This window comes from Pimephales promelas, chromosome 18 (assembly GCF_988280905.1).
Source record: "Pimephales promelas chromosome 18, fPimPro1.hap1.1, whole genome shotgun sequence".
Taxonomy (NCBI): domain Eukaryota; kingdom Metazoa; phylum Chordata; class Actinopteri; order Cypriniformes; family Leuciscidae; genus Pimephales; species Pimephales promelas.
Window position 1 is genome coordinate 33614567 of NC_142786.1, and position 26460 is coordinate 33641026.

Below are 26460 nucleotides of genomic sequence, written 5' to 3' on the forward strand. Positions count from 1 at the left end.
AGAGAGAGAGAGAGAGAGAGAGAGACAATTACGAGGCAATCAACATAATCTTTTCATATGAATCCACTCCAACTTATTTTATTTATAGTTTATATTATGTTTCAATTATTTTACACGTGTATGTATGTGTGTATTCTTTGTAAAGTACGTTGTATTTTGTAAATGGTGTTCAAAAAAATCACTATCGGAGAACACACACATATCTTTATTAATTATTGTTAGGCCTGTTGATTACATTGGTTGTTTATTTGGCAGGTAATAGGCTATTACTCGTTTATTTGCTCTTAACTATTTTACTGGCACAAAGGCGACGCCTCGATCTGGTCTGCACACAAACTCAAAACTATTTATATACGCCATCTTATGTCTTAATCTTATTACAAACTTGCATTATCAGTTCACAGTCTAAGTTGATAATGACTATTAAAAACTAGGCTAAACCAAAATATTAAAGTTACATTTGCCGTACAAAAGACATTGCAAAGTAATTAAACATCTATCTAATTTGGAGATTTTAAAGTAATGTTTATTTGAGTCAAGTCGTTTAACATATTAATATACAAGGCTATATGAAAGGCTCCTCACAATCACATGGACACATACAGTAAAGTTGCACACAAACATGGGAACTTGGAGACACAGGAAGTTTTTATTTGTGAAACTTTAATTTTCCATAAAGTAAATAAAGTTACCTAGTTTACAGTTTTTTTTTTTTGAAATAATAGGAAATCTGTAGTGATTGACCCAAAAACAGGTCACGTCCGAGGTTCTCAACTGTTTCTGCTTATAGTACATCAAGTGACTGTTCAACACTTACAGTACCACTCGTTTATCATTCAGCAATGAACAAACAAATATAATTAAAATGGCAGTGTAGGTTAATCATATTAACAATAATGGCATAGGCCCAATGATTTGTACAAAAGAGTGAATTAGGCTATTTCACTTTTAAAAGATAGCTAGCCTATTTATGTTGTTGTTGTTTTTTTGCCGCTGTTGTCGACCATCAGAATAGACTTGCAATCCACTTTTGGTCTTTTAAGAATAGCTTATTTATGGTCTTGTAGCTGTATAATATAATATAGACTGTTATAAGATATGAGGGACACACTTGTGATGTAATATTAGTTAGTGTGGTCAAGTTCCTTCCTTCTTCCAGGAAATGATCGCTGTTGCTTGATCTCATCATGTGCCTTTGTTTTATAGGAAACCCCCTAATATTCCATCTTCGATATTTGCAGAAACAAACACCTTCCTCACAGTTGGAAAGTGGAAGGAGAGCCGATCTACTTCCTGTCTGTGTCAGACTCTCGATGTGGTGTTGCACGCTGGATGCAGAGCTAGATGAGTGCAGCTCGAGGGAAACAGCGAGACGTCTTTTATTGATGTGGGCAGATAGCATGACTGCTGACAATCATAAGTTACACGCAACAACAGATGCCACTTTACGTCAAAAAGAGATTCATTACTTGCTTAGTTGTTTTGACTCTAGAAAGAGGAAATGACTTCATGCATCTCAGATGTTCTAAAATCACTGGTTCTGTTCACAATGGATTATTAGGTTTGACTGCAAATAGTGCAGTATAGGCCTACTATAGGCTCAATATTTTGTGCATTGTTGTCATGTTTAATTTAATGTGTTTTCATAATGGCTTTTTTTTTTTAAATTATATGCTTTTTTCCATTATTTACTTTCAGAAATGACAGTGAGTGGAAAAAGATGGGCCTTAGTGTCAGGATTTCAATTTTCTTTTATTATGTCATTTGAAAATGTTAATGTCACTATATTTTATAGTAATTATATTTTCTTTCTTTTGCCCAATAAAAAAAAACTATTTTTTCTTCATTTGAAATATTCATTTTGACAAGGCAAGAAGCTAATAAAAATAAAACTACATCAAATGAGGCGTGACTTATTACAACAAATCAAAATGATGTAGAATGTGATATTTTTAATAAACTACTGAAATGGTGATAAAGGAGAGATGCAAATTGCCTGTATGTTAACTGCCAATGAACAACAACAACAGATAATTTATTAACGTGCACATTAAGAGTTGTGATTGTCCGGCAATGGTGATATTATGGACTGTATACACAATTGTTGCATTGCAACTGCATTTGTGGTAATGAGTATGACGGTTGTGTCATAAACATTCATAAAGCTACTAATAATAGTGTTGTGGTTTTGATGCCTGTCATATTGAAAGGTGGATGGAAAATATTCACAAGCCACAGAGCACTAGTGACAAGACTATTAGTGTGGTTAAACGTGTGTTAAGCCATTCATTTACTGAAAGAAATATTAGATGTGGTAATAAACAGCAAATGTGAACAGGCTGACCAATACTGACAGCAGCCACTTGAACTGTACAAACACTTTTAGTCATTCAATTGCTTATTAGAACAATGTTTTCTCACAATGTGCGTTTTACAATAAACAGCATTTCATGAGATGTGCAATTGGTTGCATTTTCTCTTAAAAATTTGAAAAGGAAAAAACAGTAACAATTATATCAAAAGAAAAAACAAAATGAGTTTGTTTCATGAAATGGACACAAAAACCATCCATTTCATATTTCACAACAAATTAAGGAAAATAAGTAACATTTTGCACAAAAATAAAGCAATTTTTAAGACTTTTTGCAAATTACAGGAATGTCTGTCTGTGTGTTAATCGCATATCTCTCGAACCGATAGTCCGATGGATTTCAGCCTTGACCGGTGTCTCGCTATATGGGCATGAGTAAGTGCATTACCAAATTAACTTTGAATTAGAAATGCAAAGGATATCGGTAACTATCGGTAAAAGCAGCACACATTGAAATTGTGCTTTAAATAAACATTAATTCTGTCAGCTAAACTGTTTACTTCTGAATTATAGTTATTCAGAAGTAGTTAGTTGTCAGTAGTTATAGTTTTAGTTCAATTCTCCATATTTATTGTACATATGTCATTGTCAGTATTTGCTTTCAACCTTATGCACAAATAAAAAATTCTTTTGCTTTGTAATTGTAACAATGAGCACTAAAACCCAAACCCATATATATATATACACACACAGTACATACGTAGAATATAAATATAATATTATACACAGACACACACATACATGTATAAATTACAGAAACGTCTGTCTGTTATTCGCATATCTCGGTGAAAGGAGGTGGTTTAAAAATAAACATTCTGACATAGGGTTGTTGTTGTCTAAAAATATCTGATTATTATATTTTATTTAGCCGATTCACAAACCGTTTGCTCAAACGTAGCTGTTTCTCGGAGTTCACCGTGTAGGCCTGAATCGACACACTTCTTTATTTGTGGATGTTTGAACTGATTCTGTAAGTCAGCTACACCGTTTAATTCTGAATATAATATTTTATTCTGGTGCGCTCGATCGACGTTATCATTTTCACAGAGTTTAGGCTCCTGTGTAATAGCATAGGCTATTCAGAAACTCAAACATACCAAACCAACACTAACACTCACTAAAACAGATTTTACAGGGGAATTGCACTTGTAATTTACAATTAAGCAGAACTCATACAAATACACCAATTCTCATTACACTAATGTATTTAGAACCATCGAAAACATTTGTTATTGATTAATTAATGGAAATTAGTTGGTCTCCAATGTCACAATTTTCATTAACAGTGTGATGCAGTACCAACATATTAAAGGGTTAGTTCACCCAAAAATGAAAATTCTGTCAGTATTTACGCACCCTCATGTTGTTCCAAACCTCGATGTGTTTATTTGTTCTGTTATACACAAAGAAAGATATTTGGAAGAATGTTTTAATCAAACAGATCTCATTCCCCATAGTAGAAAAAAATACATACTGGTAGTCAATGGGGAATGGGATCTGTTTGATTAAAACATTCTTCCAAATGTCTTCCTTTGTGTTCAGCAGAACAAATAAACACATCGAGGTTTGGAACAACATGAGGGTGCGTAAATACTGACAGAATTTTCATTTTTGGGTGAACTAACCCTTTAAATAGGTCATTCTAAACATGTTAGGAACATGCTAAAACATGCAGCACTTATCTGAGTAATAACACATGCTATTATCCCCATAATAAAGGACATTTTTGTAACTGACTTTGACAAACTCCACCTATATTTTCTTAAAAGCACACTGCCCATGTGCTCTGACTTCCTGAAGCCACGGTGGCAATAGCACGTGTGCGAGGGCCCTTTCATCGCTGCTTGCAGCTTTAATTAATCTATTATTTATAAATTCAAATCAAATTTACAGTCACCCCCTCAGCCACTGAAACACCCTCACAGCAATGATATTTATTTATTTTATTTAATGACAGGGGAATATAACAAAAGGCTTGATGTTGATACAAATGGTATTCCATCTGACCAATACGTTAGATGAAGTGGAATGGTGAACATGGTAAATTCTGATGAAGAATTTAAGATGATAGAATTTAAATTGCACATGTAATTTATCCGAGGGAAATCCCGCACACATGTGTCCAGAGTATACTTACAGAGAACATACCATTAACATTTTTTTAAGATAGAATGTCTTTATTTGCAGCACTAATTGTATCTTATTTTATAATTTCTTCTTGGAAAATGTTTGGGATGAAAAAAAAATCTGCTTGTGCTATCATTTTTAAAATGCTTTAATCTTTTTTTAATCTACTTTACCAATATCTAGAGATTTCTGTTGTGGCTTATGTGTTTTGGGGCCCTTATATGTTCTACTGTAGTCAATAAACCTTATAAGGACAGATGCCAAATTTAATTTCACGTGGATGAAGATGAGATTACAACAGCTCACACTGTATATAAAGGTCCTAATCACATCTTTTAAAATTTTCACAACTTTCAAAACATGTTTCATGGAATTTAAATCTCCTGAAAAGTGTTTTGGAAAGGTTTTTTGACGACTGAACAATCATTAAACTGAACAACTCATTAAAAGTCCTAATAGACTTATTTTCATAGTGTCAGATTGAAATGACAGCAGCTTCAGGGATGATGAGTGCCATACACTTGTGTTATATATCCAACACTACAGATTATCCGATAAGGGGTGCTGTCTGATTCAGAAAAAGCCTGTGACTGTGAGTCTTATGAAATACTTCCTTGTGGCATCTCTGTGTGAACATATTTAGCTGGAGGTCATGATCCTTTGACCCCTAACCTCTGTAGTCAGAGCCTAAAATGGAATGGAAAAGCTAAGCCGTGTTTGGTATGAGAACCATCTCACTTGCTCATCAGTTCCTTAAAGGTTTCTAAAGCCTTCTTCGATAAAGGGACATTACTGATTTAGTGATTTAAAGTAACTGATTTAAAATGACGTTTTGAAATTAGCAACGGAGGCATGGCATTAGATGCGCAATAAATTAATCCTACATACAAGAGCGTTTTAATGACAAAAACTTGACAGACGTCTTGATATGCATCATCTGAAGAATGTTTTGAGGTGCGGTCATTAACTGAACTGTAGAATAATTGACTCCAGGCCGTTGAATAATCCGAAAGATAATCCGCTTCGCCTCGTGACCGCATTACCACCTCGGGTGTGCATTATTTGCAGTTCTTGTTGTACTATTTATGATTTAACAATCTTACATTTGGGAGCAATTTAGCAAGAACACCTTTTTGAAATGATGGTGAACCAGTTCATACTGTATAGGCTTTTAAAAACTACAGGGTAGATATCCATACATTTATAATCTTTTTAACAAAAGTGCACTGAATACGAAAACTATTGCAACTTTTGCTGAAATATTGGGGAAAGATACGCTTGTAGTTACTGGGTCAGTAAAATAAAAATGCAAACACAATCATTTGCACAAGCTTATGTTCACACCATGTTGGTATAAGTCTGTAAGTTGTTAACGTTCATTATTATTATAATGTTATGCTGGATACTCACCAAAAGATAATGGGGCTGATTTGGGGCCGATTTCTCCCCTTCCGACAATCCGGGAGCCGCCCCGATCGCGAATCAGAAAAATTCAACATGTTGATCAGAAGTCCTGATGTGTGGGGGAACCCTGAGGACAAACGCTCTGGAGATTATCATGTGAAACGAAACAATATCCAATCAGAAGGCGAGATGTTGGAAGGAAGCATAACAAACGCAGTCATGGCGCCGCACACACTGAAGCTGATGTGATGGAAACCATCCCTTTTCTTTTTTTCATGAATTGCTATTGCTTGCCTCTCCGATATTGCCTACCCTACCTTTAAATGACATTTTGTAGTAATGAGAATTGGAGAGAAGATCTGTCATCAAAAAATAAAAAATAAAAAAACATCTTCTAAAAATAACCGTTAAAGTTTGTTTTTTTTCCACTTTGGCTTATTCTCATTGTGCATAAGCAAGTGTGTGTGTGGAATATAGAATATAATAAATATGATATGGAATATAATAAAGTATATAATATATACTTTATGCCCTATACCTGCATATATTCCTCATTAGGTTTTCAGGGGCGTAGATCTCAGCTTCGGGAGTGCTGAGACTGTTAAAATGTCAGTGTGATGTTTTGTGTTTGCTGGGGTCATCGGGGCTTCGGGTGTGGGGTGAGAGTTCACAGGAGGCCCCTGCAGGAGCAGTGAAAGTGTGTCAGTGGGTTATACTGACACTCCTGCAGCAGCAGGCCAGGGGGCGGAGCCGCGGTGAAGGGTCACGTGTTCTGGAGACAGCAGCCGCTGAGACTCACACAGACGCCGCACAGACAGAGACTCAGCTTCGGCGATCCTGCTACATGCGCGCTCTCTTCCTCCGTTAAATCTCCATTTATTCACAACTCTGAACTACAGCTATTCGAGTCTCTTTTTATTAGACGGAAATCGTGTGGATTTGGTCTCTTGGCTGTCCGGTCTAGAAGAGTCATCAATTATTATAACTAACGTACTAGATGTAACTTAACGGTATGTATTTAGTTATAGTTTTCTAGGAGGTATATGATTTTTTCGTCCCTAAAGTAACACGGAGGAGCAGATATATCCAGATTGTCTGTTTTATTTATTCAGACATGTTTCTCGCGGAGTGTGTGCTGTAGGGTTAGGGCACGTCTGAAGGGAAACTCGGTTTATATAGTCTCTCCCAGCGACTCGACAGTTGCTGCTGTGACCCGGTAAAGACGGCACTGCCACACAGGTGACTCGGGCTCGAGCTGTCGGAGGACATGGAATCCACGAAGGCCGGTAAGATCAGCTTGGACTTACTTTGAATAAGTCGGCATACCTGCTTCATTGCACATTGATTTTAATAAATGTCACCGACGCATGTATTCCCACGTGATGCTGTGAATGTGCAGTGCGCATTAAAGTGCTGTTTGGGCTTTTATCACTTTATTTGCAGCATGAAAACTCTAAGTAGGTTAAACGCGCCAGGCTTGTGTTGTTATGACATAGATTGTGGGTTGCTATTGAACTGCTGTCTCCCAACTCACATGGACCGCTCTGCCTAGCCATGTGCATCTGTGTTTACGCGTCCTGTGTGCCTGCTCTGATTGGTCGAAAGAAGTCATGACGTAAGGAGTTGCATAATTTGCATGGCTGGATAGATGCGTCTGCAGCTGCAGATACACGTGAGGCGTCCGCGTCTGACCCACTTTTGGGCTTTTACACTCCCAACAAGACATGCCCGAGTACACGTGTGGGCGGTGCTAAGAACATGTGACCAACAGCTCCGACTGCGAGACTGATGACGTCCATTCATTTTGTTCTGTGTGTGTGTGTGTGTGTATAGTATACAAAAACATATCTATTTATTTTTCCATATAAATATATACTATTATATATATTAGTTATAAATAAATTCAGGTAGACAGTTTTATTCACATAATGTAAACAACGGAAATGATACCTTTTGGTTTGCTCCATTTGACTCAACAGCACGCAATTAGTAAGTACATGTAAGTATTGACATATTACCATATTAGAATTTGCAAACAGATGATATTTTTTAGTTCTAAGTATTTAATTTGAGTTGAGTTATTAAAGCCTCCACCCAGTAAGGTATTATGTAATGGTGTTACCTAACCATTGAGAGTGGGGCAGCAGAAATCAGGCCAACCCATACCGAATAAAGAGCACACAGAGCCTGCTCCGCTTTCTGACAAAAGGATCGCTTGCAGCTCAAAATAAAACACAGGGACAAAGAAAATAGTTGTATCTTCATTATATGGATTTCAGCTACTCTCTCTATGTATATATATTTTTAGACACAGTTGTCAACAGATAGATGTAAAAGTAGACTCAACCATTGGGCCGCGCCTCATACTCGTATGCTTTGTAATATACATGCACACATTAGGATCCACATTTTCTTTTCTTTTTTAAATGAAGCTAGTTTTCCTAACCGATGTTGTTCTGTGTGTCATCCACCAGGTGGGGTAATAGCTTACATTAGCTCCTCGAGCTCGGACTCGTGCCTCAGCGACTCCTCCAACAGCAGCTATCAGTCCTGCTCGCCGCCTCATGCAGGGCCGGGTCAGCAGGGCGAGCCACTTCCTGTGGCCTCTCAGTCCCGCCCACCGAGGCACGGCGGAGGGAAGGCACGGTCACCCTCCACCACCAAAAGTGGCATAACAAGTGAGAGCCTAAATAAAGACAACCAGAAATGTTTTCATGCTGCAATCACATGTTCTTACAAACTAATTTAAATATGATTGGTCACATTCTCACTATCAACTACGACTTTCACCGCAATAAACTTGCTTATTAATAGTAATTTTAGGTATTGGGTTGGATTAAGGAATGCAGAATAAGGCATTAATATGTGCTTTATAAGTACTAATAAACAGCCAATATTGTTGTAATAGTGAGAATTGGCCCATCCAACATATGTAGTCTGGAACTATTAATTAATTAATTCATTTATTAATTAACATGCTTTGCTTTCTCAGAGATGTTTCTGTTATCTAAATGGAATTGAAAAATAAGAAACAAGTATTAAGTGTTAGTATAGAATAAGGTAACGCTTTATTTTGATGGTCCCTTTTGCGCATTCTGTTGACTAGAAGTAACTTAACAACTACATGTCAACAAACTCTCATCAGCATCAGGAGATTGACTGCTTAATATCTGCTAACTCTTTATTCTACTGACCATAAGTAACTTTTATTTTAACCCTAACCCTACCAGTGTACGAATCCTCTACCAACACTCGAGTGAGAGTTAGCAGACATGAAGGGGCAACGTTACTTATAGTCAACAGAATGTGTTAAAGGGACCATCCAAATACAGAATCATGATATAATGGACAGTGATGATCTGATATTTGTCACTTCACATTGCACAATTCATTATATTAGCTTCATCATGAAGCTGTTTGAGGAAGCCGTTGAAGGAGAAAGCCGAACTGAGCTGAGACTCGGAGCCTGTTTGACCTCTCTCTCTGTGTCTGTGCTCCTGCAGAGATTAACGGCCTGGTGCTGCTATGTAAAGTGTGTGGAGATGTGGCGTCAGGATTTCACTACGGCGTTCACGCTTGTGAGGGATGTAAGGTGAGAAATCGTTAGAGTCAGTCTACAGCCACATTTCAGTGTAAACTTATAAGCACTGGAGGTTTCATTTGTCATTTCTGAAGTGTAGTGTATTTTAAAGTCAAAAGCGGTGTGAAAATCTGTGTTTTTCACTCTCATGTGTGTTCGGTTTTGCATACTTCTCAGTCAAGGTGGTTTTATAGTGTTTGTTTTCATGTTAATTTGTCTCGGGTTGATGTGACATGGCCGTCATGCCTGATCTGGGTCGCATCTCCCTGAAGGAGACATCACTTTGCTTTATTTATAACCAGAGAGCCTGCGACTCAGCAGCCTGTTGAACTATCAGAGGAAAGCTCTGTGACTAAACAGTGTCTTCAGTCCGGAGAGGGACACCTGCTTTCCACACCAACTCAGAGTCCCGACACGTGTTTCTCTCTCTGTGTGGCCCTTACATGTCTATCTCTTCCATTTGACCCCTGCAGGGTTTCTTCAGGAGGAGCATTCAGCAGAACATTCAGTATAAGAAGTGCCTTAAGAACGAAAGCTGTCCCATTATGCGCATCAACAGGAACCGGTGCCAGCAGTGCCGTTTTAAGAAATGTTTGCTCGTGGGCATGTCCAGAGATGGTGAGCCCCAGCTGACATTGTGTCATCATAATCTGTTACAGGCCGACATATCCTGACCTCAGGGTTTACACCCTAACTGTGCGTACAGTACACACCGCCGACCTGAGCTCCAAAGAAGACAGAAGCGTCACAACATGAAATGTAAACAGAAAAAACAAGCAATACATTGACACTAGAAAACTTGGGGGGGAAATAATAATTAGCTATTATTATTATTATTATTTGCCTCTAATCAGTTACGTTAGCAAATGAGTTGCATTCACGCTTAAAATGTTTCCAATAATAGTTGCGCTCATCCTCAAATGTGCATCACTGGATCATCGTGAAAGTGTTTGTGTTGGGTGCTGCTGTATTGTATTTGCGGAGAAGACTAATGTTCTCGGGATTAATTTTTTGGTAGGAACGAAAGTTTACATCGTATGTTTCTCCGGAATCAGCCGCACAAAGGACGTCTATAGTCCATTCGGTTGCTGCCGATCCTCGTCATAGCTCATTACCATAAAGAAGTCGAGCTATCCACTTTCGGCCGATGGATCCTTTCAGCTGAGAAGAATATAATCTCTTCTGTTCTGAGAGAAGCCAGAAACTTTAGGTCACTTTGGAAGCTCAAGTCAGCGGCGGTGTGTACGTACAGTAAAGGACAAATGAATAAATATATAAAGTAAATGTTATTTGCACGTAGATAGATGATACAATGCCCCGATTTGGATTTTAAATATGCTTAAGAGTCTATGATTGGATCATTATTTCAGTGATTATTATGTTTCTAGCATGTTATATTTTTAGCAACTAGGGGTTCTTCTGACCCCAAACTGGTGGAGTGTGCAATTTAAATGGTCAAATTGTAAAATCATCAAATTGTGAAAGAATAGTTTGAGAATAGCATGAAAAATTGGCCCCTCTTAGTCCAGATCTTTGAATTCATTGAATGTCTTTGGGATGTGCTGGACTCTTGCAATGTCAATAAAAGATCTTAGCGAAAAAATGATGGAAATAAATGTTGTGATGTTATTTCCATCAAGAGGCGGATACATTTTTGGTCAAGCTCTGCCAATGTAGTCTACTCCAGCACACCCCAAAGACTTTCAATGATTTTAAAGTCTGGTGCCAGTTCATGTGTGAGAATGATTCTTCATGTTAATCTTGGCTTTGTCATCCAGGAATATGGCCATGCTATGTCTTCCTGCATGTTGTTTATGAAATTAAAAGCTACAGACTCAATCTGTTAGGGGTCAGAAGAACTGGTGCCAAACATATGACACGCTGGGAAACATAACGATCATTGCAATAATAATTCAGTCATAGACTCTTGAGCAATTGCCTGTTTAAATCTAGCGGTCAATCTCTAAGCATAAGTGTCAGTCACTGACACAGTCTTCTCTTCAGCGGTGCGCTTTGGCCGGATTCCCAAACGAGAGAAGCAGCGCATGCTGCTCGAGATGCAGAACGCAATGAACAACATGATGAGCAACGGCCACGGCAACCAGCCCCTGCCTCTTAGCAACCAGACTTCAGCCAGCGACGGATCTTCTGAGGACAGCGATGGCCGTTCCTCCTCCAGGAGCAACCCCTCCAACACCAGCCCTGACCCCGAGCTGCTGATCGCCATGGATACGAGCCAAAGCTCCGACTCCTTCAGTGCCACCGACAGCGGCGAGGAGGAGGCCATCGGCACACTTACTAGGGCACAGCAGGAGACCTTCATGTACAACCAGGAGCAGGGCAGTGTGCCTTCTGAAGCCCCGAACACTTACAGCTATTTCACAGAGAAGACCCAGGAGGTCTGGAACCGGCAGAACGACACATCCTCATCGAGCGAACCGAAGCCTCAGTCGAGCGGTGCTGCGCAGGGGACTGAAGACGCCGGCCCACATCACGGCTGTCCCGTCAGAGCCGACGGATCATCTCTTCAGAACCTCCAAACATTCGGGAGGCTTAACAGGATGCACCTGGTGAGTCACACGGGGTACCAATACCAACGTTTACGTGAATACTCTCATTTCATGCTGTTATGATATATTTTTCACAATCCTATTTCACAGGTTTGCCCCATGAATACATCACCCTATGTGGATCCTCAGAAGTCAGGTCACAGTATTTGGGAGGAGTTCTCCATGAGCTTCACCCCGGCTGTCAGAGAGGTGGTGGAATTTGCCAAGCGTATCCCAGGGTTCAAAGATCTATCCCAGCATGACCAGGTCAGCCTGCTCAAGGCTGGCACCTTTGAGGTATGAACACAACGCAACACAATCTCTGCACTGAATGAATCTGATTTAAAGAAACCATTGCTACAAGAACTTGGAAAGAGCTGAGGTTTCCTGTTTGGTCTGTAGGTGCTGGTGGTACGCTTTACATCCCTGTTCGATGTGAAGGAGCGGACGGTCACGTTTCTGAGTGGCAGGAAGTACAGCGTGGATGCTCTGCGGTCTTTGGGGGCCGGAGATCTCCTCAACTCAATGTTTGACTTCACAGAGAAGCTGCGGGCGCTGAACCTCGGCGAGGAGGAAATCAGCCTCTTCACGGCCGTAGTGCTGGTGTCTGCAGGTGCTCATCACCTTCTGTCGTCCGCAGAGCGTTTTCATACACTCTAGAGTTTGTATCTGAGATGTTGAAATGAAAGTTTAAGGATTACATATTTGCAATTTAGGATCACGATTTTAAGATGCAGTTATGATTAGACCACACAAATTAAGAAACTCAAACCTTAGACCACTTACTGACGTCAGGAAGGTCATGGTGATTATCCCGTCTATAAATAAATCCCCTGCTGTGTTCCCCATAGATCGCTCTGGCCTGGAGAACGTCAACTCCGTCGAGGCACTTCAGGAAACTCTGATTCGAGCTCTGCGCAGCTTGATCACCAAGAACCACCCCAACGAGATTGCCATCTTCACTAAACTGCTTCTCAAACTTCCCGATCTGCGCTCGCTCAACAACATGCACTCCGAACAGCTCCTGGCCTTCAAGGTCCAGCCCTGACCACCCGCCGATCCCCAGAACTGTGGACCACGCACCCCCTCCCATCCACTTTTAGAGACTCCAGGCTCCTTTCTGGGGCCCACTGAGCCTGTTCTCACTCAAAGCCACTTCGCTGACATCTCTTCCCATGAGGACTGCCGGTTAAACATGGAGGGAGAGTTGGTAGCAGACACTTAAGAATTCTTGATACTGTAAAACGCCTCCATTTGTGCTAATGCACACGACCCACAGACACAAACCGGATGGGTTTCGTTGTAGATGCTTACGAGAGTTTGTATGATTACGGGGTTTGTGTGTGTACGCAGAGGCACCTTGAATTTGTTTTTAGATTTACACTGCCTGTGCAATAAGTGACACGTTCACTGTTTTTGGATTGTTCCTTGCTGGTCTATTAATACTTTCATAAAAGAGGAAGCAAGGTATCTTGTGGCCATATGAAAGCTGTGTGTAAATGTTAACACGTACATTTAAAACGAACCCTAATCTAGCACACAGTACAGTTTGATACCCTTTCAATAATCTGAAGTCAAGAAAAGACAACTATGAAATGGAAGAATGTGGAACAAGATGCTAATAAGAGCTTTCTGCTAGAAAGACGACGCAAGAATGTTTAATGGATAGATCTTAAAAGTGTCGTTAAGTGCAAAGCAAGCCACTCCATCACTAGCCTGAATGTGAAAGCTAACGCTTCTTGCTATGCAAGCTCAAGTTTATGGATGGCAAAAGACCGCAAGTTCCAACAGTGTAGCGGACAATCTTTGACAGTCAGTTATCGCTTTCAGGTCAGCAACAGTTTGGAGAGAGTCTTGCTGAGCAGGGTTAGTTAGTTCAACTGTTGACAAGTTTATAGATAGCTACCTGAATAATGACACGGACATCTGACATTTGAAGGTGATTCCTTGTGTTATCTCCAGGCCGCAGGCTTGGCCAACCATTTGCATTCTGGCATAAAGTATGTTTCTGATTTTAGATCTGTATAATGTGAAAATGTTTTGATTCGTAGGGCTTTTAGTAATGACACAATGTTTAAAGTCCCCGTGAACCGGAAGTTGCAAACGATTTTTCTCCAGTGCTGTGACGTATTTCCAAGTGAAAGGGAATATTGAACAGAGGGCAGGGTTTTACTCTAGCGCTCCTCCTCTCCATCTCTCGCTCATAGCAAACTAACGGTTTGAGGGGAGTGGTTAAGCGTTTCCCCACCCAAGTTGTGAAACCTACGTCATCAGAAAAAGAAACCGTTCCAGACCGGAAGTAGCTTTTCAGATTTTGATTAAAGATTACCAAGGTAAAACATTTTTTAAATATATTTTTACTTGCACGGATTAATTGTTCACCACAAGACTAGTAATATGCGCTAACAAAGTAAATAGGTTCAATTTTGATTTCACGGGGACTTTAATGATGCTGAATGACAAAAGGAGTAGAACATATGCGTATCATCACTATATGAATGCATGCTCCTCTCGGTACTGATGCGACACAGTGATGATGTCACGATGTCTGGTTGTAGCTGAGGCCGAATGTTTATGATGAATGACGATTTGAGAGGAAACGTTCCACTTCATATACTTGTAATTCTCTTCAGTTCTCTTTTATGAATGTTTATTTTTCTTCTTTTGGGCAAGTCTTTTCAGTGAATGTTCTTGTAGAGTTATTGTGTCTGTGTGATCAGCTGCAGCAAGCAGATCCTCAGCATAATGTTAAGCACATACTCGAGCACCGTTACACCAGGAAACATGGAAAGGAAACGGCTCAAAACTTCACTGAGGAACACCTGCAACCCTGTCAGCTCTTCTCGGGTCGGATCTGAAATCAAAGCTGCTGTAGATGAGTAGTTAATTAAAGAAGTATCTTCAGTTATGTTTGGTGTTGGTGTTCCATCTCATTGTTCAATGTCGGCATTGTGTTGCCATAATCCAGTCTGTCTGTTTTCCTTTTTGAAAGCAATGTAAGCTATATAGATATATATAGATATATAATTAAATACATATATATATATATTAAGAAAATAAACAGATAAATTCTGATCTCTTTCTCCCCCTAGTTATTTGTGCACCAGTTAATCATTTTATTTCTCAAGTCAAATCATCTTCATTTATATAGTGCTTTTAATGACACAGATTGTTTTAAAGCAGCTTTACAGTGATAATAGGAAATTAAAGAAACAGAGATTGTTTTGGCTTTAAAATAAAGTTATTGTCCAGCTAAAGATAGTTTTGATTGATTCACTTTTGTCGCAACGATCATTAGTTATTAACTGGGCTGCGATTAATGCGATCCGGCCGCTCATTCGCACTAAACATGATGGCTGATGCCTGATGGCTGGAGAATGCAAACCATGAAATAGGTTCCCAAGGTACAAGCCTTGATGTATATGTATAATACTGAATTTTTTTTTTATCGCTTCCATGTAGCCACATGAACCAGAATTATCCTGACAACGTTTTATCTGTACAGGGGACAAGTACATCAGGATTTATGGGAAGGGTTCCCGGTTCTGGTTGACCAAATCTATGCAGCCTAACATTGAATTCTAGAAATTCTTTAATGTGTAATAAAATTTTGTTATGTTTTAGCTTACCTCAAGGGCATCCAAGATGTAGATGTCTTTGTTTCAGCAGTATTTTCAATTTCAATATTTTTACGTCAAACCGTTCTTGTCTGTCAGTCATATAATGCAGGTCTATGGTCACCACGTTAAATAGCATGCACAGAGAAGTGCAAAATGCTACATTACAAAAATGTTTTTTTTTTTTTTAAAATATATATATTTAAAAAATATTTTTATAAGAATAGTTTAATATCAAACTCTTCATTAAGACCATACATAGTAAATAGTAAATCCAAAAGTTTCCTGTCGGTGAAGTTTTTTGTCATAATCACCTCCTCTAGACGTGTTTTCGACCCTCTCCAGCCCGATATATCTGACTGGACTGTGTTCATCACCTGTTCTAATAGTGCTTCGATGCTCACTGAACCTTCTATAGACTCAGAGGGCAGTTTCTCATAGAAAATCACATCTCTTAATTCTCATTTTACAAAACAACCGCTCCTCCATTATCAGCAGACTGTACCACAATCCGATTATTCTTACTCTAATCCATTACAGCTCCTCTTTCCTCTTTTGACAGATTATTAGACTCTTTATATTCTTTTTTAATCATTCTCAACCAAAAGCCAGTACGTGTCAAGGGAGGCGGCGTTACGGTGCTTGGGAGCTATAAATGTAGACGTTTTCTTAAATTGACAATGGGCCGGGTCACGTACAGAGCTGACAGGAAAGTGGATTTGATCCAATGAGATCAATGACATATTCCTATTTGGACTGTCTTTCATATCAGAATGGAAAAACTCCCTCAGTTTTAGATTACGAAAAAACTTTTGGAAATCAATAATAGTCTCAAAGTCATTAGTGTGATTAGTTGGAACAAAACTTAGTCCTTTACTTAAGGCTGATATACAGGTCTCAGATAAAATTTTGTCAGAAAAGTTGATTACCATGCTCTCGTCCTGCTGTGGATACGGGCTGCCAGCGTCCATTTTCGCGGACTTCTTCGACAATGTTTTTGCTTGGAAACAGGCCTGCTGTCCAGCAGCGATGTGGATTTAGAGGTCTTCTCTGGGCGCATCCTAAAAAAGCCATCCACACTCCGATTGGACACTCACATCCGAGCTTGAATCATTCGATGAGGATGACAACCATGATTTTCTCCTACCAAATAGGAAAGTAAGCATAATAAAACACACTATTATATACGTAGCATACGTCTGAATCTCGCGAGAAATTGTATTAATTACTGACTATTCTTTTATGATCAGTACATACTTTTCACTCACCTACTGTACTCTTTTACCCTTACTATATAGTAGGGAAGTATGTGGTTTTGAACGCAGCCCGATCCCCTAATTAGATGAAAAGAGTAATTGTGTGCACATCCCACCTTCTGGCAGGTCCAGGACAAGAAGAACGAGAGATCAGACAGCATCTGCACGCTGTAACATTCACTGACTATCTAAGAAAAAATGGCCAACCCCTGAGGTCTACAGAGGGCACCTGCTTTAGGCCAGGACTGTCCGATTTTCTTGCACACTCTGGTGCGAAATATTAAACAAATGCTCCTTTGACCTGATGGCCTTCGGTATAAGTGAAATTACTACTCAGCTGAGTGTCAAGAAGGCTAAGAATGCTGAGGATTACAAGCAGAACAAGGTCTACTTTTGGAGGGATGGAAAACCATAATCTCTAACCAAATCCCAGCATAATCAGGGACAACGACCCGGGCGCCAACAGGGAAACAGAAAACGAATCGGTTGCCTACTGTACGTAACCTCGCTTCTCTAGATGAGGGAACGACCATTGCGTAACCGGGCGTGCTCGCGCCACGAGCGATTTTCGCTTCAGTCAATAAAAACTGTGTGTGTGACACTTACTTTGAAATAACAGATGTTGTTGTGTTACCTTTTGTGTGCAAAGTTTCTTTATTATTTAATGTTTGGGCTCATGTGATTGAATCTTATATAACAATACAAAACTGATCTTTGATCTCTAAACTTTCACATTGTTTAATGTATGTAGTGGTTTTTAGAGTTTATCAGGGAAAATAATACAATTTGAAGTTATTCCTGTCTTACACCCAGGCTTGGGAGGGTTACTTTAAAAATGTAGGCTACTCTACTTCACAAAAAAGTATTCAGTAATGTAATCCAAGTACCAGAATATGAAAGTAATGTAACTGATTACTTTTGGATTAATTCAAGGACAGATATTATTAAAACTTTAACTTATTAAGAATTTCACATACCTGAAATATATTTATTTAAAGGGCTATAGAGACATCTAGTGGCTACTGTATGGTTTTACAGATTATCATGTATTATGTAGGCCACAAGGAAATAACAAAAACACAACATTTAAAAATTCTACACAATCCACATATTAGTTTATTTTAAAATAGGGAATAATCTGTTGACTAATGCCGTGATCTTTCTTAATTTGCCTGACTGAACTTGGGCCGTTGGCAGTAGGAGTTGCCAGTGAACATCTCCTTCAGTGAGACTGAGAACGAAGAGATTATGAAAGGACATTTTAGGTACTAAAAAAAGCTACTCTCTTAATCTTTACAGATTCCAGCATCACTAGAAAACTTCGATCATACAAACCACTGAATTTTAAAACAGTAATAAACGCTACATAAGCTAACAACAAGGCACAGTTTGCACTGTAGAACCATATTGTTGGAACTTTCATCTTTAAAAAAAAAAAAAAAATAGCAGAGGAATTTCCAAGAAATGAAAGCATTTTTACCAGTGAGCAGCATCGTTTCTAGCAGCAGTGATTCAGTCCGTGTCTGAGGAGATTGTTGTCGAGAGCTGTCATTTTACGCAGTCACCAGCGGGTGGCACACGCGAGTCATTAATACAGTGTTATTATGCCAAAATACAGATTTACTTGGTTTTAAATGAAACCATTGTAATCGTGAAAGTTTCACCCTTTTTCAAAAAAGTAACTATAATCTGATTACTACGTTTTTTGATGTAACTGTAACAAATTACTGTTACTGGATTTTTGTATCCTGAATACATAACGCCGTTACATGTATTCCGTTACTCCCCAACCCGAACATAGTAACTAAAATATACATAAGTTATCTGTGGTTAAAATTTCATACCTTGGTCACCATCATTACATTGTGATCAAAGACTGGTCAGATGTCTTTTCACAATTGACAGATGACTATATGTGGCCAATTATATTTTGCTGAATTTTTTTCATCATGAGTGTCAAGTTAAAACATGCGAGAGTAAAATATGTAAATATCTTAAAGCTGCATTCCTTAGTTTATTTCCGTCTTTGTCGCCATCTCTGTTCGAAAGCTGCAATTGCAGTTTTTAGCGGAATTTTCAACTTTATGCGAGTTGTGCATCGATGCGGCACAACGCGGATTAATCCATCATTTGAGTCAGTCGCCGCGCCGGTGTGGATACTGCATTCAGAATCACAGATTATTCTTTTTGGAAGTATGACAACATAATTTTCACGGGAAAATGTCATCTGAACTAGTAGGAAACATCCACTTTTGTTCTGGTTCTGACCAACTAAGGGGAAAAAATCATTGCAGTAAATCGCGCTGATTAAATCAAACAGTTGCTTATGATATCACCTAAAATCGTGCAAATTAGCCTTTGTACACAAATTGTTAATGTTCAACATCAGCATTGTGTGACTACATTTAAAGCCCTTCCGATATTTAGCCTTGTTTTCGCATGGGCCGGTTGCAGTCTCTTTTTTTTTAATTCTTCTGCGTTTTACAGCGGGTGACTCTCTGGTGTAACTGGTGTTTGTCGTTTGAATCTTTCTGGATTCGCTATCAAATTGATGCATAAATCTATCCAGTGCTGTGAGAAAAGGCTATAAATCTCCACCTCCAACATCCTAGCCTACTATACGAGTACAGATGTGACGTAATGACACAAACATGCTCGAATCTCCTGCGAAAATCCACCAGTACCACTGGGATTAAAAACATTATTACAAGCTTACAATTTGTAATCAAGCTAAGGCAGCAGAAAGTTTTGAACACTGGCTGGTGATATATTTGCTAAAGAAATTATTTGCGATAATTTTTAACCCCAAAAAAATCTACGGACTGCAGCTTTGAAATATGAAAAAAATATGTGAAATATAACAGTCATTATTCGGTTAAATAAATATTGCTAAATATACATCAATAAAATTAATTCAAGGCCAGAAAAAAAACTGCATTCAGAATCACCTCACATAGCACAATACATACTTCAGGGGTTTCTCAAAACCATCTTTATTCTCCTATTCACCTTAGGTGCAAATATCATCACTGTCATCATCGTCTTTTGTCTAATCCAGAGTTATTTTTCTAGTGCAATGTCTCTTCCAGGATGTCAAAATCATCATGATTCAAACTTGAATTTAATTCAAGCCTCCACTGTCACACAGTAGGCCTGTGCAATACAAAAAAGACATTGAAGAGAAAGTAAAACACATTTGTTTGTAATTCCTAATGCAAGCAGCACACTGTGGACATGATCAGGTAAATGTAACCTGAGACACAGAAACAGAAGTACATGTACTGCGATTGTTTCTAGGGGTCTATTTCTTTCAGCGTGATAAGATCTGGTCAGTTTCTTTGACTATGGGCTTTAGGGTTCATCCCGACACCCACTAAGAATCGTTTTTTTGGTGATTGTTGTGCTGGATTTGTTATGATTATTAGTTACAAGTATTGATTAGTTGTCATTAACACAGTTAACCAACTCATTTAGAATGATAAAATGCACAATTAGGAGACGTCACCAGTGAACCAGGATTGTTAAAAAACAGGACTTGGGGTTCATGTTGGAGAATGGTGAAAGTTTTTTGAGAAAAGACTTTTGTTTTCTTGTGTTTAAAACTGGAAAAATTGTAATATTGTGCATATAACATGTAAAAAATATCTGCAGTCTGAAAAAATACAGCCTTTCCTTTACACCATAAATATCTTTATTTTTTGTAGTGCTTGGTGTTTTTTATGTATATTTTTTTATTTACTTGCACACTCCCAGGTTGTCTGTGCATGCATGTGCTGATCTATAGCTAGGGTCCAAAATTAACACACAAAGTGCCGGCACCGAAAGAAAAGGCTTTGGTATAAGAGTTTACTTGCCAGGTGGTTATAGAGATCGCTAACTGGGCGGCAACGTCATCAGAATGCAAAGAATTATGGGAATTTTTGGCCAGTTTAAATGGGCTGGCATAGCAGGATTGCTTTCTGGCATGAAAAAAAAAACCTACAAAATGCAGTGGGCTACAGATAACATTGTCGGACCATGCTGCCTAAAGCTAAATCCTAATGCAAAGACGGGATATGAGGAGAAAATAAAGGGGATCAAAGGACTGGATCCTTATGAGCATTAGTGACTGGCCAGGAGACGTCAACCTGTTGCCCAATTTCCAGCACCCGTATACAACTACAGGATATTAAATGTTAGTGCATACACTAACGGGCGGACGCGGGCGTCGAACAGTGGAAACGTAAAAACATACTTCGTCATTTTGTTCATACAGGACATCATTCATTTCAAAGAGAACTGCAAAGTCTTTACTTATATTTGTGTACACTCGCAATAAAAGATTTCAACTCTTTACATTTAACAGAACATTTAAACTCTTGTCAAACAGTAACCTACAACGGTCACCCAACCAAACACAGTTTTAAAAGCAAAACATATTTATCCAACCCCGTTAAAAACAGTCTGTGCGGTTCCATCTTGTGGACATTAACCATATAGCATTGGTTTTCATTTCTTGTCCAAAGAGTAGAGTTACATATGGATTAAAATAGAAAATCAAATGTGTTTTTAATGGTAGTCTTATTTTATAAACGGAAATCAATTAAATTTAGGGTTAATTAAGCTTTAAGCCCATTCTATCGTGAGAACGGCTATTACGGTTTACAACACAGCAGGTAGACGGCATCTTGTACACTGCGTTCTTCCCTGTATGCAATCGAGTCTGGCACCGTCTGATCGTGCCGCAGATTCCCAAAATGCTTTGCGTTCACCACTGGCAATACGTCCCTGGTGACGTCACATTAGGAATCTCTATTAACATAATTAGCAAGAACATGGTTTGAATCATACTGTAAAAAAAATGTCTGAATTTCACGTGTGAGTGATTAAAATACGTTTTAAACTATTAAAGATTCACAAATTGAGTGACTTTTGTGCCACAAAAATAGATTTGGGAAAAGTGTAATTTTTTTAAAATACATTTTTAGTTTGGGCATGTCCGTATGGGGCATTCAGTCAAGCTTGTCTGCTTAAGCAAACGCAACTGAGTCGGTGTGGAGCTGAGAGAGAACAGTCAGCTGACCCTCCACTGGCAAGTGTGGTTTATACGTTGATTTTGGACCCTGGCAGCGGCCTTCACTTCCCTCTACATCATTCTACAATGGCTCGTATCCACTGAGCGGGACGGTACGGTACAGTTCGGTACGGGACGCAATTATTTGCGTTTCCACTGTCAAAAGTTGTGAATGGTACCAAAAAGCCGAACCTTACCGTACCACTCTTTGGGTCCCCTTCCGTTGGGGTACACTGTAAAAATGAATACGCTTTATCTAATCAATAAAATTGTGCCAAGCAATATTATTAATTAACTTGATTAAATTAGAATTGAGAAATAATTAATCAAATTATTCCTTAAAAGTTAACCATTTAAAATGAGTAAAGTTTACACCAAAAAATACACCTGGAACACGATCTGCTGTGTCATCCATTGTTGTTTACGATGTCCCTTTCTTCACGCAAAAATAACGTTGATCGTTTCTTTCTGGCAAACACCACGCCTATCGAGTAAGGGTACTATTGGCAGTGGAAACGCAAGCCGGATCAGGGTTTACCGACGCGAACCGTACCGTACCGTACCGCTCAGTGGAAACGAGCCATGACATTCTCTGCGGACACATTGATTGTCTGTGCAATGACTTTGAGTCTGTTTAATATCGATGTTTGTCTGTGTAACCCACTGGAGCAATCATATTGCTTAAAAAAGAAATCACTTTAACACAACACTGATTGAACTTGTGGTGCATTTTAAGATGCAGTTCTGAATTCATGTCTATTTTTCAACAGCAAAAAAACAAAAACAATTCTGGCTGTCCGGATCATCAGCAGAGGTATGTGGGATTAGAAAATCATTTGCAGCACACAGAGATGTCTCTAGAAAGATTAAAAACACTACAGTAAAACAAGAACACCAGGACAGAAACAGCTGAGATAACATCACAGACACATCCAAAAGCATCCCTGAACATTGAAGGATTGACCTCTGACCTCAGTGTTGTGTGTATTTACGTGTGACAATCACCCAAACAATTCAGAGTATAACTGAACTAAAAATAGTATAACTGGTAAGAATCGGCAAACTGGTTGCACCAACAGCGGTTTAATGGATCTAACAGTATACAAATATAACCTCGAGTTCCTCCGTGCAGCTCAACACGCGTCCAGAAGGATTTTTAGGGACGTTTTTGGCACCTTAATAGAGGCATTATGAGCTAATGTTAGTGGCTGCTGGCTAGAAAGTCTCTCATGGGCTTGACTTAACAGTCAAAAATCATATTCCTCCGTCCTTACTAAAGTTTATAGAGATCAACATTTGAGATCATCTAAAATAAAAAATAAACTTGAATGTACAAAGTATAACTAGAATTTATTCTTTCTGTGAACTCTAAGGTATCACGAAGGTCTGCTTGCCCAGTAAGCTTTTAGGTGTACTGACAAAGAAACAGGATTTTGTTACCACCATTAAAACCGATACCACTTTGCCATTAAGAAGTTTTTTTGTTTACCTTTGACACTTTATTTTTTTAAAAAACAGGACAGTTCTAATTCCAAAACTGGATCTTTCTCCAGGAACTAAAGGGAGTCTGGGGTGGAGCAGGGCCTAAATGAAGTTCCCTTCAGAAAGTCCCTGCTTTCTAGGTAGTACTTTTTCAAAGTTCTGGTCCTTTCGTGCTGAGCATGCTGATTGGTCGAGTCCATGCAGCATTTTGATGGGTTGACTACACGCAGCGTTTTATTTCAACCACCATTGTTAAAAGTCTGTTGTGGTGCATGCAGTAATTCCAATCAACAATGGAGTTTACCAAATTCGACCAATGGACGACAAGGTTTGCCTAATCTTCACAGTACTTTAGACCACGATGGAAACGCAGACAGCAACAGGTCTGGTGGAAAAAAGTTCCTCGGACAAATTGTTCCAGGTAATTTGGGTGGAAACGCGGCTCTAGTAAGCTGCTTCCTTGTCCATTGCCTACATGAGCTTCTTTGAAAGGAAGCATCACAAATTAAATGAAACCTGATGGAATATATAATTTGTAAAGCACAGAAAACATCTGGCTATGTAGGACACTCCAAATCAGTGCTCCTCACATGAACGAAGGGGAAACTCATAATTCATACAATAGAGTTGGCATTCTGCAAAGATATGCAATACTTAAATACATACTGCACAGAAATATTGGGTAAAAAACTGTTTAATCTATCAACCCGATCACACTAAATGCGTCTCTATAGCATGCAGTGTGTTCATCGTGCAATTTATACGTGAAAATGAGATACACATGGGTTGGTTAGGGTAGGTTTAGTAGTGGTGTGGGGGTGTGTGTGCGTGTATTATACATTTGGGTAGAATTAGTGGTGTGGGGTTTGTGTATTACACGCAAATGGACTGCATATGTAAACTCATGTAAAAACTCATTTTCGCGTATAAATTGCACAATAAAACAATGTGTGCATTAGAGACATGTGTGCATTTATGTGCGAACAGGCTGAATCTATATACTTTTTGGTATTGGATGAATTTTTCTCTCTGAAAGATTTCTCTCATCCCCCACTGAGCGTGTCACAGTGCATTCTGGGATTTCCTTTGATCAGAAACACTACATGCAATGCTGCCTTAGAATTTGGCCAAAAAATGACATCTTAGAGGCCAGTACCATTGTCTCCTGTCTGACCACATTACCATTTTATTGCTCCGAATGTGCTCTTTGGATTTCTTAGTGGTTTAAACAAGTTTCACGTAAAAAAAAATGTTTTAGACACAAATTACTGATAATGTAAGCGTACGGAGCTATAAAACGAATGTGGATAGCAGCAGATCACTAGGTCTTCATTCTTCTAACCCTTACCAAATGTCTTTAGCGTAGCATTTAGTGATCTTTTCTAGGACAAACAATTGGAATATTAAAGAGACGTGATTTTGCTTTTGGAAAGTCTAGGGAAATGTTGCCAAGGTAGGCAGCTCATTGGGTTTTAGAACAGAACTATTACCAACCCATGTCTTAATGTGAGCATGAAAAGACCTTTCAACCAACAGATAAGGGAAGTGAAAGGAAAAAAAGGTATTGCTATGCCCCTTTACAGTGTGGTGCTATTTGTCTTTTTTTCTTGATGTGACATGAAACCCAAATGCATAGTAAATACATGTCACATAAATGGCATCAAAGACTATGATCAGAAATAAAACAATTTATCATTGAAAAAACAAGATCGAGTAACAAAGGTTTTTTTTCTTTCTTTTTTTTTTTTTTACAAACAAAGAGTGAAAGAAAACAAACTGTAACGCAATTCACGTGTACCCGCTTTGTAAAAGGAATGGTTCCATTGAAACGAGGCCCGAGAGCTCCTCCTAAAACTAAGGAACAGAGACACAGAGTTAGAGGAGGTCGGATTTGTGGAGGTTGGTGTTGGTGGGAGCAGCTTGACCTGACTGGTTGGCCATCAGTCCTCGAACACTTCCAGGAAGAGCGGTGGGAAGAGCTCTGTGGGACACTCCACCTTCATGTGCAGGAAACGGCTGGCATGGCAGGCACCGATCATGCGCAGGTCCGTCACCTTCATCAGCAGCTTGGGCCAGAAGTGAGCCACCTTGTGCTTACGGTAGTTAATGTAATGTTCAAAGGCCAAGAGGAACTCCTCCTGACAACGCTCTATCCGCTCTACGCTCGTTAAACCTGGACGATCTGCCGAAAAAACAGAGAACAGATGATTGATGACTGAACAGATGACAGCCAACAGTTTTCCAGCTTGCTATGCCTTCGACACGGACATGCATAGGCTACTACCTGGATGCAATCATGTACTAAACAGATCGGTGTCTTTATTTAAATTTCCTAAGAACGATCACATCAAGGAGAGGTGGATTAATTTTGTGTGGAGCCAACCTTGATGAAGAGCTGAGGATCACCGCCAACACCCGCCTCTGTTAGTGATCATTTTACACGGGATCGTTTTATAAACTTTCGTCGGAGACAACGGATTAACTGATAATCCGCTGTTACTGGTGAACGGGGCCGAAACGACTATCTGCCGCCTCAGCGTTCATCCTCCCGTCCCGAAAGCAGTATCAGCTAACAGCGAACACGCCCCCAGCGGACACGCCCCCAGCCAGCGGACACGCCCCCAGCGTTTGAGAACAGAGAATACTGCTCATTTTTTCAAGATTTTGATAGCTTATTTTATGTACTTGTCGGCTTTTGTTATCATTCTAATTTGGCTGGGTGGCTAAGAACACCTTAAGACCTCTTTTAAGGGTTAAGATGCTTTCTGAACGACTTTTTTCTTTACTGGGATTGGAGTGTTTTTACTATGTTTACTTGAGTGTTTTTGTTTTTTTATGAGCTGACCCATCCCTAGCACTGGATCCTGAATTTGCACCCCGCCCAGCACTTTTTGCATTCCTTGTTTTTATGTTGTTGCACAGAGAGGACATTTTGTGCAATATTTGCAATTTTTGTGTGTGTGTGTGTGTACACACTTTACCACAATGTGATGGATGAGAACAAGAATGAATATATATGAT

General features: G+C 39.2%; 2 protein-coding genes across 6 annotated transcripts in view; one reads left to right on the forward strand and one right to left on the reverse strand.

Annotated features, from left to right (window-relative positions):
- The first annotated feature begins 6718 nt into the window (after positions 1–6718).
- Positions 6719–13508, forward strand: nr1d2b (nuclear receptor subfamily 1, group D, member 2b). The gene is made up of 8 exons (XM_039651456.2): positions 6719–7188; positions 8377–8580; positions 9406–9494; positions 9956–10100; positions 11487–12052; positions 12143–12328; positions 12434–12644; positions 12883–13508. The coding sequence occupies exons 1-8, from the start codon at positions 7170–7172 to the stop codon at positions 13077–13079; spliced, it is 1617 nt and encodes a 538-aa protein (XP_039507390.2). The 5' UTR covers positions 6719–7169; the 3' UTR covers positions 13080–13508.
- A 7672-nt stretch (positions 13509–21180) lies between these two features.
- Positions 21181–26460, reverse strand: part of thrb (thyroid hormone receptor beta) — a 38213-nt gene continuing 32933 nt past the window's right edge. For all 5 annotated transcript variants that reach the window (XM_039651462.2, XM_039651464.2, XM_039651463.2 and 2 more), the window contains one exon: positions 21181–25621. In XM_039651462.2, coding sequence (XP_039507396.1) covers positions 25380–25621 — 242 coding nt within the window. In that variant the 3' untranslated portion in view covers positions 21181–25379. The remainder of the gene's footprint in view (positions 25622–26460) is intronic.

Bases quoted from the DNA above. Each gene is read 5' to 3' on its own strand.
- nr1d2b (XM_039651456.2), top strand. The intron at 12,329-12,433 runs GTATGAACACAA...TTTGGTCTGTAG, and splicing joins TCAAGGCTGGCACCTTTGAG to GTGCTGGTGGTACGCTTTAC. The intron at 12,645-12,882 runs GTGCTCATCACC...TGTTCCCCATAG, and splicing joins CGTAGTGCTGGTGTCTGCAG to ATCGCTCTGGCCTGGAGAAC.